The sequence below is a fragment of the Amaranthus tricolor genome, chromosome 2 (genome assembly GCF_026212465.1).
Source record: "Amaranthus tricolor cultivar Red isolate AtriRed21 chromosome 2, ASM2621246v1, whole genome shotgun sequence".
Lineage (NCBI taxonomy): Eukaryota > Viridiplantae > Streptophyta > Magnoliopsida > Caryophyllales > Amaranthaceae > Amaranthus > Amaranthus tricolor.
The window spans coordinates 11,537,396-11,553,758 of record NC_080048.1 but is presented as its reverse complement, the minus strand read 5'-3'; the positions used below and the strand labels follow the sequence as shown (position 1 = coordinate 11,553,758).

The 16,363-nt window shown below is 33.9% G+C and overlaps 1 protein-coding gene across 3 annotated transcripts; it reads right to left on the bottom strand.

Moving 5' to 3' along the window:
- Positions 1-746: 746 nt before the first annotated feature.
- On the bottom strand, positions 747-15,742 carry LOC130802817 (E3 ubiquitin-protein ligase COP1-like). 3 transcript variants are annotated; one of them, XM_057666905.1, is made up of 13 exons: positions 15,065-15,742; positions 14,841-14,918; positions 13,669-13,824; positions 13,182-13,535; positions 12,737-12,891; positions 12,573-12,638; positions 11,119-11,197; positions 7,647-7,802; positions 7,432-7,530; positions 3,311-3,415; positions 2,515-2,694; positions 1,433-1,543; positions 747-1,333 (listed from the first exon to the last, which is right to left on the bottom strand). In XM_057666905.1, the coding sequence occupies exons 1-13, from the start codon at positions 15,383-15,385 to the stop codon at positions 1,163-1,165; spliced, it is 2,031 nt and encodes a 676-aa protein (XP_057522888.1). In that variant the 5' UTR covers positions 15,386-15,742; the 3' UTR covers positions 747-1,162. The 3 variants fall into 3 exon arrangements, with proteins under 3 accessions (XP_057522888.1, XP_057522896.1, XP_057522904.1); XM_057666913.1 differs by having other exon boundaries at positions 13,669-13,828; positions 15,065-15,206; XM_057666921.1 differs by having other exon boundaries at positions 13,669-13,828; positions 14,841-14,955; positions 15,065-15,200.
- Positions 15,743-16,363: the final 621 nt, after the last annotated feature.

The following is a 16,363-nucleotide window of genomic DNA, read 5'->3' as shown; positions in this document are numbered from 1 at the left end:
GTTATATGTGTATATGTATATAATATTTATCATGCAATGTTTATTATATACCTAATGTTTTATTTATTTACATATATATACATTTGTTATATATGTATATTTATATATTTAAATTTGTATACATTAGTTATATATGTATACATTAGTATATATGTATATTATAAGTATATAAACGAAAAAAATAGCTTTAACTACGTGTTCGCTGTTACTAACAGCAAACAAAGACCTTGACTTTTTTTGACCAAGCTGCTTTGTTCACTGTTACTAACAGCGAACAAGCTGAACCTCTCCTCTGGAAAAAGACCGCTTAGTCTGAAAAGTAAATTGAAAACTTGCTTATTTATTGACCTTTTTATATTTTGTTTGCTTAATCATTTCAAATTTTCGAAAAACTATTCTATGAAATATTACTGTAAAAGTTTATTGCAAAAGTAACAATTACCTACTCAAATGAGTTGCGACTTGAGAATTTCATTATTTTCTAGTTTCTATAACTATATAAGGGCTTACGCTGCAACGAAGTTCAAATAGTCGAAACCTTAGCAATCAGTCTATTAGCCCAAGTTGGTATAAAGAACTTTTATGCATACTAGTGTTGGTTTGTTACAGAGAGTCAATGTCACAAGTCATGCATTCGGGAATAACACCCATATATGAATCTTAACGACTTTGAAGGTGGAACGCATCACTGATATTCTTAAACCATAGGAGTAAGGTTTAAGAGAACTAATGTGCTCATTACAATGAATAAAAAGCTTAATTATCTGTACAAAGAAAAGAATAACTCCCCATGTCAGATAATATTAGTAAATTGGATATAAATGTCCAGTGCAAAATCGATTTCTCTTCAGATGCGCTCGAACTAATGTACTTCTCCTTTCAACACATGTCAACAAGTATACATGCAATCAAAACTAAAAGCAAAGTCATCCCTCAAGTGACCGGACAATTACATTACCGAGCCACAAAATCTGCACTCACTCTCAGCATTTTACAGAAACTCATACAGAGGCCATCACAAAATGAATGATACAATATATACGAGAGAATAATCACAAATAGCCAACAAGGAAGCAGTAATGAGAGATGGAAAAATTACATTCATTGAATAATCGAGGCATTGAGCTTCTTTTCCCATTCCTGTGAAAAAAATTAGGTATAGTTAAGCAGCAAGCACTAGCACCTTAATTGTTCCTTGACTGTTGGCAGTTAACAGTGTAGGACTATCACTCTTCCAGCATACAGCACTGATGAAATAGGCTCCAGCATCTTCATCAGCATCCTCGACATCCGGTGACCCAAATTTATGACAAGTTACAGGTCTAGAAATTTCCTACATTCAGCATATTGACATAAAACTCAAAATTAGCATATACGGTAAGGACTCAGCAGTTCAAAAGAAGGCAGAACTATCTGAATAAAGATTACTGACCTTGTGATACACATATACATCATTAGTTTCACTTCCACAGGCAATGTATTGACTGTTTACACTAAGACCTACAAAGTTCTTCTCGTTCGTATGACCTCTAAATGTACGAAGCTGCAAAAGACATTCACATGGTATATTTCAGAAGACAATTCTCCTCGACAACTATAATTGATCATTGCATTCAATGAACTATAGAGGAAAATATGAGCAATGGTCAAAGTAGGTTATCAACTGGAAATATAACTCGCCACTATGTCAAAAACACTACAATTTAATGTTACTTGACACAGAACTGGTCCTAATATACATGAGTAGCTCAACTATAAGATTTAAATAGATCCCCAAAAGACTTTATAAGTTGGAAAGCTTTACTCCTTAGATAGCATTGTTATTAAATTGGGATATAACTTATCCTACTACACACAAATAGATTGATTCGAAGTACACCGTTATAACACATTAGAGGTGCCAGAACACTTCCCAATACTGAAGTGCACTGTGCCTCATCAATAGTCTACCCTGAACTCCAATGTTTTGGTTATTCTTTCTGGCTATTAGGTTCCTAGGCAAGAAAATTTCAGGTGGAAACGCATCATAAAGGTATCATACAATGCCCGGTCAGCTAAAGTATCCAAGGAAGTGACCTAACAACCTTGCAGCCAACAGTAACGGGATCATTTATATACAACAATAAAAACATTAAAGCCTTAATCCTCAAAGTTTGGGGTCAGCTACATAATTATTCTCTAACATTCTTAAATTCAAACTAGTTTTTCCCATTAACTAAAGATAATATTCTCCCTTGCTTATCCCCAAACAATATCCTCTCATTTTGGCATCCCAAAAAATTAGAGTTATTCAGTCAGTTTCTTCTACTGTTAAGAATATATTAAATGGTATTCAGTATTCATGCCCATGTGAGTTCCATTAGTCATCTCAACAACTTCTGTGTTCGATGTTGCAATTAACCTATCTTTCAGGACTAATATGAAGACAGTATAATATTTATTCACAATTTAGATATTATCTCTTTTCTTCTGACCATTTATTACCATGACAAACTTGAAACTGTAGATACTCACCGGTAAGCTCTCCTTCACATCCCACAGCCTCAATGTGCTGTCTGTTGATGCCGAAGCAAGCTCAGTAGTCGATAAGAATTTGACATATGAAACAGCTTTCTTATGCCCACCAAATACATGAACTGGCTGGTTTACATTCCTCAAATCATAATAATGAATCTGATGGTCAGCAGAACCAACCTGCACAAAAAAATAATAATAATAATAATAAAAAGAATCTAAGGCTTCTGGGAAATGTTATAAATTGCAATAAGTATTGAGAGACAAAATCCACCATCAAAAAACTAGAAAATGTTTTCGAGCAAGAAAACATGCCAACTTATATAAGTTAGACATGTACACAAAATATAGAGGAATGATGTATTCAAGATGCAAAATGCATTCCTACTTCCTAGCCATCAGTAAAAAATAGCTTCACCAAGCTAGACCTAAGTGCTCAAGACAAATGAAACATAAATAGATGCATCCAAGAAGCAAGGAACAGCATAATTGTGAATTATCTCTTAAAACGAACAACATAAAAAGAACTAGGCAAGCAAACAACTATCCTCTTTGCCCCTCTCAATTTACCTCATTTTCTATTTTGAGACGCCACTCATTTTTAATTCAGAAATGGACCCTACCACTTTCTTTTAATCACATCCGCAGGTTTCAACTCTTTATTAATATCATTCACACAATTCAATTTATATTTTCATATATTAGCAAATTTAAGGGACAAAGTAGTATATAACAATGAACATGCAAATTACAATCATCTGAAAAAACAGTTTAATCTTGTTTGTGTAGTTCTTACTGCAATATGATAGCTAGATCCTGGATTGTACTTGACACAACAAATATTTGCCTTCATGTCAATATTAAGCACACTAGCTTCCTGCTTCGTACACCACACTTTAACCTGCCACAGGTTCCATAAGATAAGAGATAATCAAAGGTGTACTGTTCAAGCATAATAAGAACTTAACTAAAATGAAATTTGCAATCATTGGTAACCTTGTATTCAATGAAGAAATCTGAGGAAACGAATAGAAAAGTGAGATATCCTTATAGTTAATTTGTTTGCTTAATAATATGGAAAAGTAAAAGTGTAACTCAAAGAAGATCACTAAGTAATTAATGGGTTCATTAAAATTATATTCCCTAATGTTTACATTAGTAAAAACAAAACAAGTGAAATTTGATGTTACTGTCATGCCCCACAATCTTATTAACAGTGTCAAGACTTCAACCATTTTACTTATATGCGATTCCCACATAAATAAGGTTTCAAAACACAATGTTTAATTTATTTTTTGAGATTGGAAAGCAGGCCAAACTAGTGTCACATATTTCGTTAATCTCCTCGCTAATCACATATCGAAAAAAGAGCATTATGGTCGGCTTTAGGCTATTTAGGGCATTTTGAGCGAATTGCGATTTGGAAAGCAATTAGCAAACGAATTATGTAAAACACGGGGCATGAAGATAAAATTTTTCTTCATAACCTGAATTGAGTGTTATGACTGGCATTACCTTACATAAGCGGAAAAGAGCATTATAGTCATTAGAGACATGAAATAATATAGGAGAGGATATTAGCATAGTGATAGGAACTAACTAAAAATTCGTTGAGTTGTTAGTGTTCTAGAGTTTGTTAGAAAGAAGAGCAGTATATAAGCACAAGGGGAGGGGTGGTATTATTCATGCTTGGAAAATATTCTCAGAGGTTGCCTGGATTGGAAGTATTATAGGGAAAATATTATTGTAAGAAATTGTGGAGATTAGATAGTTTGGAATAAAAGCAAATAATTAAACCCGAAAAGTTAACCTCTAAGAAAGGGGTACTATAGTACCCTACGTCCCTACCCCACCCAGGGTAATAATTCTACTTTAAAATCTTTTCTCCATCTTTGTTTGTATTTCCAATCAAATTAATCTTCTTTATCTCTTCTATCTTCCATCCATTTTGTAATGAATATTTCTCTCTCTGCATCCTCAGCTCTCTCTCTCTCTTTTCAATCATTTAAACTCTTATTCACTTTCCTGCACCATACTAAATATATTTCGTTAGCCATGGAATCGATCGCCATACTTTTTGACTACAGGTTCAAGAATTCGAGTTAAAGAAGGAGAATGAAAAAGTTGAAATTAATTCCATGATGGCTTACTTTGGGTATTTAGGATTGGAGATTGAAGATTCTTTTCCTTCCAAAATTAAAGATGTCCATAATGATGAGAATAAAGAGATGAAAGAAGACATCTAAAATGGTTTCTAATTTCCCTAGTACCACTAATTTAATACCTTCGTTCCAACTCATTGCATTTGAGGTTAAATAAAATTTCCAGCATAAATGCCAAATCATGAGTAAATTTACTCCAAAAGTTATTTACCCTATCACTATCTCCCCCTATACTCTTTCAGCGAATCCTGTGAATGCACTTTTGGGAATTTAGGGCAGTCTCGAAATGATCTTTCCTTATAATTGTAGCAAGTGTCACATAATTCGCTACCTTCACCCACGAATCATGATTAGGTTCGATTGGCTTCATATTGCCGGTCGAATCGCCGTGATTTGTGATTCAAACGATCTCCAATCTATAAATGAAGGTATTTTTAGAAAAAAAAAACGACATTATAAACCAGATGAGATTCTTTAAGGTCCACCATTAAAGCTACTTCTTGAACTTGTTTCCGCCATAGAAGAAGTTCCTTCTTTCAAGACGTTCCACATAAAATTGCAAGTAATATTTTTTGTTTTTGTAAATCTTGGCAAGGAAATAGTTTAACAAAACTTTGAAAAATATGGGGAAGATAGTTTTTTTTTTTTCTATAATTGATATGAAGGAGATGAAGAAAGAAATTCATTTTCTTACAATGAAGAACAAGTGAACACACGCATGCTTTATGCTTTGTACTGTGTTGTTTTTAGGGTTTCTTCTTCCTTTGAGTTCCAACTTTCTCTCTCATCTATAAGCTTGCACCTTTCAATCTAACACAACAACCTAATCTCCATAACCTCCATGCTTCCTACTTCTATGAGCTAAAAACTGCTATTGTTTTGCTTAAAAATTTGGGGTCAACTGATTATATACTTTACATTCAGTACACTCCATTAAAAAAAAGAAAAAGTTCCAAAATTAAAATAAAGACATTACAAAAACAAGATAAAATGGGTTAAATGTTAACACTGACATTCTAAGAACTTACTAGTATAAGGAAAATCACCAAGATAAAATCATAATCCTTGTATTGTTACGTCCTTGTCCACTTAGCACAATCACCGCATTATACCATCAACTTATTAGGCTAACTCTCAACTCTCAATGAAAATCCAAAATTCCAAATACCAACATTATCGAGTGAAACTAAAATAGCAGTCCATGCCCCAGGATAAACCTTCAAAGTTGTGGTTTCAAGAATTAATAGTCGCTCAAGGTGAACATTTGAACATTTAATGAAATTTTGTAGCCTTCAAGAAAAAATGGGTTTGACAAACAAAATAGGAAAGCAAATTAAACAAGTAGTTAGCTAGAGTACATAAAGTATGTTGTATTATACTACAACAGATGAAAACCAAGTAGCACTAATAAACTTCTTAAAAACAAACCCAAAGAAAAGGAGACGTTTATGTTTAGGTACTGGTTGTAGCTAGCTAATAAGAGTACATAAAACATGTTGTGTGACACTTCTTGTAGCTATTCTTTCATCGATACAATTATCATTTTCATTGACTAATTTTAACTTTTCCACTAATATTCCTAATCACTTATCTTTGTCAGGAATCTTTTCTCTTACTTCGGATGGAAATTTCAAGTCATAACAAATGCTATCAAAGTGATTTTTTTCGGCCAACCTATCAAACCCTGATAGGTGACCCAATAAATGAATTTCTTGAGAATATGGCCATTAAATAAACTTAGAGAAGTAATAAAATACAGCTTCATTTATTCATTCAAATCACTTTCTATACAATTATGTAGAAATTGGAGAAAAGTCTTATGTGAATGGTGTGACTAGAAACAGGGCATTCAAAGCACAAATGTGTGAAATAGAACGGGAGTATGTTCTTCTAATATATAAAGACGAGGGAGAATATGAATTATTGGCCATGGTGAAGCCCATATTCACCCACCTCAACAACCGTAGCCTCTTCATCCTAGCACTCATAACACTAGACCCACCAAAAGGAGTGTAACTATTCTCCTACCACAACAAACACTACCCTTGATGTTAAACATCCCTACCCACTAAGCACTCACGGAATTCAGCAAACTGAACACCCAAACACAACCGGCCTCCTCCCAACCCAGACGAACAATCAACCAAATGAGACTCGGAATGACTCATCGCAAATGACCAAAATCACAAAAAAATTTCGAAAAATATTTCAAACTCACCTTGAATTGTCAACCCAAAGCTTCTTGTCCAAACACAAAACCACAAACAGTATGACGAATTGGCAATGAAAGAAAATAAGTAGGAGGGAAAATATTGGTCGAATTTTAAAAAATCAAGGAAAGAGAGAGAATGGAAATGTCAATTACAGTGATGGATATGTTGATGGCGATTATGGACCACGATAATTCCAATGTCTGGAAAATGCCACTAATACTCGCAATAAGTGGAGAAATAAGGAAATATGGAAGAGAAAGAGGAGAGACGGGAAGTCAAACAAAATAATAAACACTAAATTGTGGCTACGGAGAGGTGAAGGAATTATATAAAGTTGCTGAAGGATGGTGAAAGAGTAAGTGCTTATAGCGTCATGTGCTGAGGGTCCAATGGTTAGCTGCTTGTGGGTTAGTTTCTAAGTCTTGTGGATTAGAGTTTTATTTGTGAGTGTAACTTTTGGCAGCAACTAGTCTTTCAAATATTAATCTAATCATTTGCTACAAAACACTAAATTATAAAATTTCTCAAACAAACTGACATACCTTGCAGTCATCACTACCAGATACAAGCATTGAAGGTTCTGTACACGAAAAATCAACACTCCAAGCCCTCTTTTCATGCTCTTCGTACTCCATGACACTCTAAAGGCACGGGTCAGAAAATGGTGAGGAGAAAGGAAAGTATAGTAGGCCAAAGCAAACACCAGGAAAGTTGAGAAGCAAACTACTAACATATCATAAATCATTAAATCTATTACCTGGCGTGTCGTAACATCCCATACAGTAACTATTCCTTCATAATCACTACTAGCTATTTGGTTCTTGGAAAACTTGTTCCAGCTCAAACAACTGAGTTTGGACAAAGTTGACATCTCAACAACGGGACAGTGTGCATCTGCAGGCTCATTAACAACCTGGAGAGAAAAGGAGAAAACATATCACAAAAGCCTGCCAACTGTTCACAGACAATTATTGAATCCATACCCACGTAACTGGACATATAATATTTTAGGTTCTTGTAAATTGTAATTACCTGTACCTTTAAGATTTGGGTAACCATAGTTGGAGACACCCACACCATATACCCATCTAAACATATAAGCTTGTGTTTTTAGTTTTCCATTCAAATATACACTTTTAGTTTATAAGTTGTATTCAATAAAAAATGTAAAAAAGAAAAGGATAGAAGTTTTGTTTCTAGTACTTCTACATAAAAAGAGGACGGTAATTATAAGTTTCTAGGTAATATGATGCGAAATGCCTCTCTAGTTTGAAGAACATACTAAGTTGCTAGTGATTCGATTAGGAAACAAGAATAATTAGAAATAAAAATTCTAGTTTTTTGGGTGTTGTAATCAAATCGGCAAAGAGTCTAAAGGCACACGAGGCATGAAGCACACATCCAAGATATGGAAGAAGCTCACAGATTGGCATGTAAATGAAGACTATTCCAATTCAACAAGAGACGTAAAGATGACTAGCAATACAAACCTAACAAGTGGAATCACTTTGCAATCAAGCTTCAAAATTGGCGTCAATCTTCAAGCCCTCACGCCAATACAATCTTTTATCAACTTAATCCAGACTCAAATGAGACTCAAGTTCATCCAAACCAGCAAAGAGCTCGCATCCAAGATCAACCAAGACCCCTTCTTGCATCAATATGGGTCGTCCAACAGTGACACCTACCTTGCACATCCCACTCTCCTAATTTTAAGCTAGTTAGTGTATTCTTTTACTTTTATAGATGGATTTGTTAGTGAGTTATTAGCCTAGTTTTTATAACATTCTAGGACATTATAGAAACTTGTAAATCATTAATGTTCCTACTATATATAACTTTTGTACTCAATAAAAACTGGGACTTGATTTTTACTTAAAAGGTGAATGTTGTTCATTTCATTCAATTGGCAAGCAAAAACCTTTTAGCTGTGACTGTAAGATTTAAAGAGTCGCCCATTGCTTGTTTAGATCCTAAAAAATTCTAAATTGTGATCTTTGAAAAACTTAAAATTTTCTATGGTGAATTTGTATCTGAATATTAAGCTAAACTGGTGTATTTTTTCTTTACTTGACAAACAACACGCCATTTTCTATTATATCCAATAGGACACATAAGCTTCCATTTTTTCCATCTCCCTTCATCAACACAAAATTCTATATTTTCTTTACTTGACAAACAACACGCCATTTTCTATTATATCTTAACAGAATTCTATCTTTTCTTTCGGAAATAAACCAATCCATAACCATTTTATTAATAATCACAACCGAAAAACAAAATCCACATCTATTCATTCATAAACAACAACCAAAACAAGAAACTCTTCTTTCATATTTATCACGCTCTTGCATCAAAAATTAAAGAATATTCAAAACTTCAATGTGATAAATTTATCCCACCCACACAGACCAAAAATAAAAAATAAAAAAATAAAAAAAAAACACACCTCCAAAATTGGTTCCATAAGATTCCATCTTATCTTCCCACTCGAATCACCTAAAAACAAAATCCTTCATCCCTTAACACTATATTTGGACTTTGGAATGGGGGAATTGGAGGGATTGGGAGGGATGTATTTTGCTTTCTTGAATAACTATTTTGGAGGGGAATGATTTGAAGGAATTTAGTTCCTTAATTTTATTAATGGACAAAGCTCTCCAAAAGTGAAAAGATTTAAAAGGAAAATGAATTTTTTTCTCTGCCTCTCCCTTCCCTTCCCTCCTAAACAAACAAGGAAAACTTTCTTTATTATCATATCCAATTATTTTCCCTAACCTTCCTTCCCCTTCTCTTCATTTCCTTTCCTTTCCCTCCTACATTGTTATCTAATAAACAAGTGTTGAAGTGGCGTCAAAATTAAAGATCAACGAATGTTTCAACCTTTGAAGTTATTTTCCCCTTACTCTTAGATTCTAAAAAGATTAAATATATACAATATAATAACAAAGTTCTTCGGCACCTAATGCATTATTGCTAAATCCTACTAAAGTCCGCCATGAATCCATCAAAAAAGGTATTTCTTTAAAATGCATTCGAATAACAATAGAGCATATTTCCCTTTAAACAATAACTTGAAGAAGCTATACAAAGATTTAGTCAAGCCTACTCATAGCATACAATATCATATAGTACCTAAGCTACGTAACTGGATTCAAGTCTTTGGTGTTTGACTAGGATTCTAATTTGTGAATATTTTGGTGATTTGACATGAGAAAAGGAAGTTTTCTAATCACACTAACTCCATTCCTTCATTTCAGGTATTTTGTGCAATGGATAACATCTTAATGGAAAATAGTTCCCAACGACACAATTTTCGGTTTGGGTACCTACTCTAAATATATTCCTTGACTTGGATAGTTTAAGAACATCATTTCAGAGTCATTCTACACAACACTCGTTTAAGAGAGAGACTTATAGATAACAGTTCAGAGACATAAAAAAAAAAAAAAATTGTAGAGTTCACAGATCAATTGCACTAACGCACCATATATTGAGATGTAATAGAAACTTGTTCATTATATTTTGTAGAAACTATGGAGCAATGTAGACTACAGCTCAACCCTTGCCCACCCAAGTATAACAAGGAAGCACCAACCAGCATGCCATCTCTTGAGTTTTTTTACAGTGTGCCGTACAAAATTGAATTTAATAAAAACTACAAAGTCAATGAACAGCAATAAACCAACAGAGAGCCAATAGCTCTTCTTTCCCAAGTTGTTGTTCCTCAAAAGTCATTACAAATTCAAAATGTAATTGATTCTCCTAATAGTAGATATAAGTAAAATGTTCCCGCTTATGCTTTAGATGCTTCATATTTAAGAATAAAAAACTGGAGATCAGTCGGCAAGATAACAAGAAAACACACTATTAAATATAAACGAGTGGTGTCGTAAACTGAGATTTTAAACCCCAACCACAAGCATTTTAGCCAGAATCCACCCATCATGACTGACCGTGGACATAAATATCATGATTCTACAATATTATTTGCAAAGATACCCACCCCAACATCTCACACGCACAATACTTAAGAAAAGATGTAAACCCAAAACTAATTTTTACAAGTACGCTGAATATATATTTAAATATTTCTAGGACATGCAAATGCCATGGTCCACCCAAATGCTAGGACAAATTCTCTGAAACTTCTTTTATCAGCAAATTGTCGTTGTTCAATTATCTCAAGCCAATGGTGAAAATAAGCCAAAAAAATTTAATCAGCTTACCGAGGAAAAGTCAAAGACTTTAATTCTTCGAGAAACTCCTGCTGTGGCAAATAACTCATCATCACGGTCAAATTCTATGCTGTAATAAGAATCATTAATGAAATATCAGATGCATTTTCTGTCACAAGCCAAATTGTTTAAAGACATATTACAGCCAACTAAGTGCTTTACTCCCTCTTTCTTCTCTGTTCTATAAAGGAACCTTTTAAGGAGGAACCTACAAGATCAAACCTCTATATAATTTATTTTTAGGTGATAATGGCAATCATAGTGCAAGCATCAACCACATCAATGCATTGTGAACGCTTTTGAGATTAATGGAACTGTAATGTAGGTTGCGGCTGTGATAATTGCAAAACCATTCGAGGAAGTGGTTTTGAGACTGTTACCTTCACCGCGATCGCATCCGGTGCTTTGCACTATTTTTCCAATTCTTAGCCCATGATACTAAAATTTTCCTTCGTTCTTTTCATCTTAACTACCAATCATTTACAGCAATTAAACATGAGTACTGATACTTAATGACAGTTCATTTTGAACAAACATGGAAGCATTTCTTAAAATAGTAAATTCTGACAGAAGTAGTTGATCGGTGGCGGATCTAGAACAAAATTAAATGATGTCGATATTATAAAAAATTGTTCTTAATAAGGATTGTACCTAGGTTAATATTGTCATGTATTAAAGCTTAAACCAACTTAACCAACACATGTAATGCATCTCTAGTTATATGGTTATACACATAAGTTAAATGTTGTCACAGTTGACAATATTTACTGGGCATGGATCCGCCCGTGTAGCTGACTATGCTCTACACGGAATGTAGAAATTGTCTTTCAAATCAACTCTGAGGTACCCATGCCACATACTCAGTAAATATATGGGTAACACCATTTCACTTTCACCCAAAATCCTATCAAATTGCTAAAGATGACGGACTAGTAAGTCTGGACAAATAAACATAATAAAGGAGCTGACTATACGTATTATAGGCCCAAAATTTTTAACTTAATGACCAAATACTTTCTCAATCCACCTTGTCACTTGTTCACGATTACTGCAAAGATGAACACAAATTTTAGTCGGATCATAATGATGCTTCAATGTAACACCAACATCGATAGGCCCAAGGCCCATATCATATAACTTAAATGACATTACAATCATATCCCTTGATGAACCGGCTATCAGAATTCATTTGTAAGCACGCATTGAAAATCCCATAATTTCATATCGACCTCCCCATCTTCGTCCCCCACTAAAATAGATATAGTGGGGCTCCAAAATAGTAAAGTTGATAAAGGTGATAAAATTAAGCTACAAACTGTCTCAATTTCTCACTAGAACAATATTTTATCTTGTTATCAACATCTTATTCCTCAGTGGGATCTAAATAAAAAAATATTATTGCAAACATTGTTACATAATAGAGAGATACAATTTCAAAAGTTCACCTTGATACAATATTGGCAGAATGAAAAGGGTCCCCATGTCTGAGTTCAGCAATAACTCTCAAGCGGCTGTTTCACATATAATTATGACAAAGTACAAATGTATGTCAAAGACATGATAGCAAACAAAGCCCCAAGTTTTAAAGCAAAATGAACAAGAAAATAACCTGTAACGAGTAAAGGTAGACAATACAGATTGGAACTCGGCAAGACCTGTGCTATACCCTTCTCTCTGCATATAATTATCCCTATCCTCCTGCTTGATTGGCTGGCCAGCCAACTGGCGACGCTTTTGCAGGTAACACTCTTGCAGGTCACCAAACTGTAATCATGAGTATGAAACTGTGTTTTAAATATAATACATAGACAAGCACCAACCAACTAGAGGTTTATAGAAGGGAAAACTCAATGTCTATGCTCGTACAATTAAATAAAAGTTGCAAGAAATGATGTAACATATTGCGCAAGCAAAGATGAACAGCCAAAACATAGCACTTGCCCAAAAGGGAAAAAAATTGCACTCAGAAAGTTCGCCTAAGAAATTGTCAGCATTCAACTTTCTTTGCAATGTCTTTGCCTCTGTATAGAAAATAGATAAAGCAAACTACAAACCTGCACATGGATTCTCTTCTTTCTCATCACAGCCAAACCTGATTGGCTAATGTACTGTGAATCCAAACCACTACTCAAAGCATCTTTTCTCGGTTGCCCATGGGAGCCTTGAGCCTTTACATCCATTTTCTTATTCTGAAAACTTCCCGCAGTCAACCCTCCTAGTGAGCAACGTGAACCAGAGGAAATTCCACCATTATTCCTATCAGCTGTTGAAGGCCGTATCTTTGGTGTAGGATCATCACTGAGCATTCGCAATTTTACTGAGTACCGGTCCCTTGCACGATATAAATCCATTCTATGTCTCTCCACAGCGGATATGTCCTCTTTGATGTACTGAAGGTCAGTTTGAATCTGGAAAGTAAAGATCATGTATCAAATAACATTCCATCAATGTTAGAGAAAGCAATAATTCCAACCAAAGCTTACTGAAGAGAATCATTGTACTAGTCTGATAAGGTCAAAAATGGGAAAGCAACCCACATACCTCACTGAGCTCATCAACTTTCTGCTTCCTCAAGCAATACAGAAAATCTAGCAAAATCTGCATGTTTCTCTCTGCTTCTTCTTGCTCCATCTTTCTCTTTTTCTCAGAAAGAAGTGATATAAGGGTGTCCACCTCTTTCAACGAAACTTCACAACCCTGACTACGAATTATAACCATATAAGATTTAACTAAAAGCAGAAATTTTAAACAAAAATGTTCCTTTAGAGTGCCAAGACCAGGACAAAGCTTGAAGATTAGACAAACCAACAATATTGACATTTGAAAAACAAAGATTTCTCAAATACTCTCTTGACACTATCCAAAGTGTTCACGCCATTAACTACAAATTAGAGATTACAGCAAAGTCCTACATCAATTAATCAAACTACGGTGACACTAATGCAAATCATAAATACACAAGGACAATAGATTCCAACTACAACGAATTTTCATATAATGAATGTAAATCCTTTCATGTACAAATGACAGTAGAAATAGTACCAAATGATTTCAATCCATTTCCAAAAGTCATAAATACACAAGGACAATGGATTCCAACAACCTAGAATTTCCATATAATGAAAGGTAATAGTACAACATATTTTAATCCATATCCACAATTATGTACTTGGTGTACCCAGTGACTTTCACTAAAATTAGTTGTCACGCTGCACTATCAATTATGGTCGATTTTGAGATACTTTTGAACCATTTTGCGCGAATCACAAATTCAAAACGCAAATTAGGTACAAAATTATGTTACACTGGTCAAAATGTCAACAGGACTATACAAATACCGTCTTCATAATAGTTTGTTATGTATATCACTTCCCCATCACTCAAGTTAAGGAACATAATGATTCAACAAAAAACTTTTTCACATACTAAAAGTAAGTAAACTTTTTTGACACATTTTGAGGGAGTGATTGTTAATTAGCCGATATTCCAGATAATCACTGTCGTAATGGGAAAAAAAAAAAAAAAAAAAAAAAGATACGCCTATAAAACTATCCTTATCAACTTCTACAGAAAGCAATAGCTAACTTGTGTTCTGTGCATCCATGATTATTCATAAGTGATCCAATTAAAACAGATATCAAAACCAAACAATATCAAAATAAAATAATATATACCAATAGATTGCAGAAGAATAAGGCAAAAGTATAACTGACCTGCAATAATGCGCGGCGCAATTGTTCAACAGGAGACGCATTTTTCGAAACTTGACGAACTGAGGCCTTCTTTAATAGCTACAAATGCGGCAATAAACCGTATAATAATAATAAGCTGCAAATTCGCAATTAAAAAATCCTCTTCAAAACAACAAAGAACACTGATCACTTTCTTTTTTATCACTCTATCTAAATTTTGACAGTGATATTGCATCGAAACTCACCTTATCGAGAAGAAAATTAGGGTAAAGCTGATTATTAGTAAGATGACGGCCACAACAAGGACAATCACTCTTATTACGAAGATGAGTGATGATACACATGTAACAAAAACTATGTCCACAAGCCGTAAGAAAAGCATCTTTAATCATCTGCATACAAATCGGACACATCAAATCCTTATCGGTTTCAGTCGGCGAAGCCTCCAATTGTTCGCCAGCGTGGGCGGAATCCGGCGCAGGAAGTAGCGGAACTACAGATAATGGCTTCACTGCAGGAACTAACGGTCCTCCTCCAACTCCAATGGAGCTTTCTCTCTCCTCCATTGATGATTACCTTTGAATTTTGATTCTCTCTCCTCTTCAAAGAGTTGATGCGTTTGTGGCTCTAAAGTGGTAAAAGAGAAGCAAGTGGTGGTGTGTGTTGTTTGTTGGAAAAGGAAGACGTGACTGGTGGCGAGAAAATTGAGTAGAAATAAGGAAAGAGGCATAGAAGACAAATTGGGTTATTTATGGAATTATTTGAGAACTGAATTGGCCCACGTTCCTTGTTTGGTATCCTTCGTTTTTTCTCCTCTCATTTAATGATCTTTGAGTAGGCAATAAGTACAAAATTGAGCTCAACATTTTAAGTATCCTTTTTAAGTAATAGAAGTTGTAACTTTAATGGTTTCGGAATAATTTTGAGGTTCTCATTGGTTTAACAATTCCTATGAGTAGCGAGAAAGAGAATTTAATATTAATATTTCCGATATAAGGTGAAAATTAAATTTTATTATAAGAATAAAAGAAAATTTGTTTAACTAGTAGTCTAATCTGTGATTTTCAATTTTACCCTTTAAATTTAATTGATTCGAAGCTCAACTTGAGTATTAATAGGTGCATTTCAACAAATTTGAAATTGATTTTATCAGATATTGAGCAATTAAATTATTTTCAGTTTTTATACTAACTTTTCAAGAGTTGGATAAACTCTTTTTTTTCTAATTGAATTAGATGAGTTTATTACTTGATATAATGGTTTAATTTATTTGATTAAAAAATAAGAAGAATTTCAAAATTTTATTTTTAATGTTATAATAAGTGTGAAAATCATAATATAAGTAATGGAAAAAAAGTAATGAAGGTAATTCTAATATGTTTTCCAAACCCCATACCATTTTACAATATGAAATCAATTAGAATTACACAAATATTATTTCATATTAGAATTACACAAATATTTGTAAATTTAAGTGTGATATTTGTCGTTATTATACATGAAAGTTATATCAACGTAGGAATTATTGGATCATACGACATTCT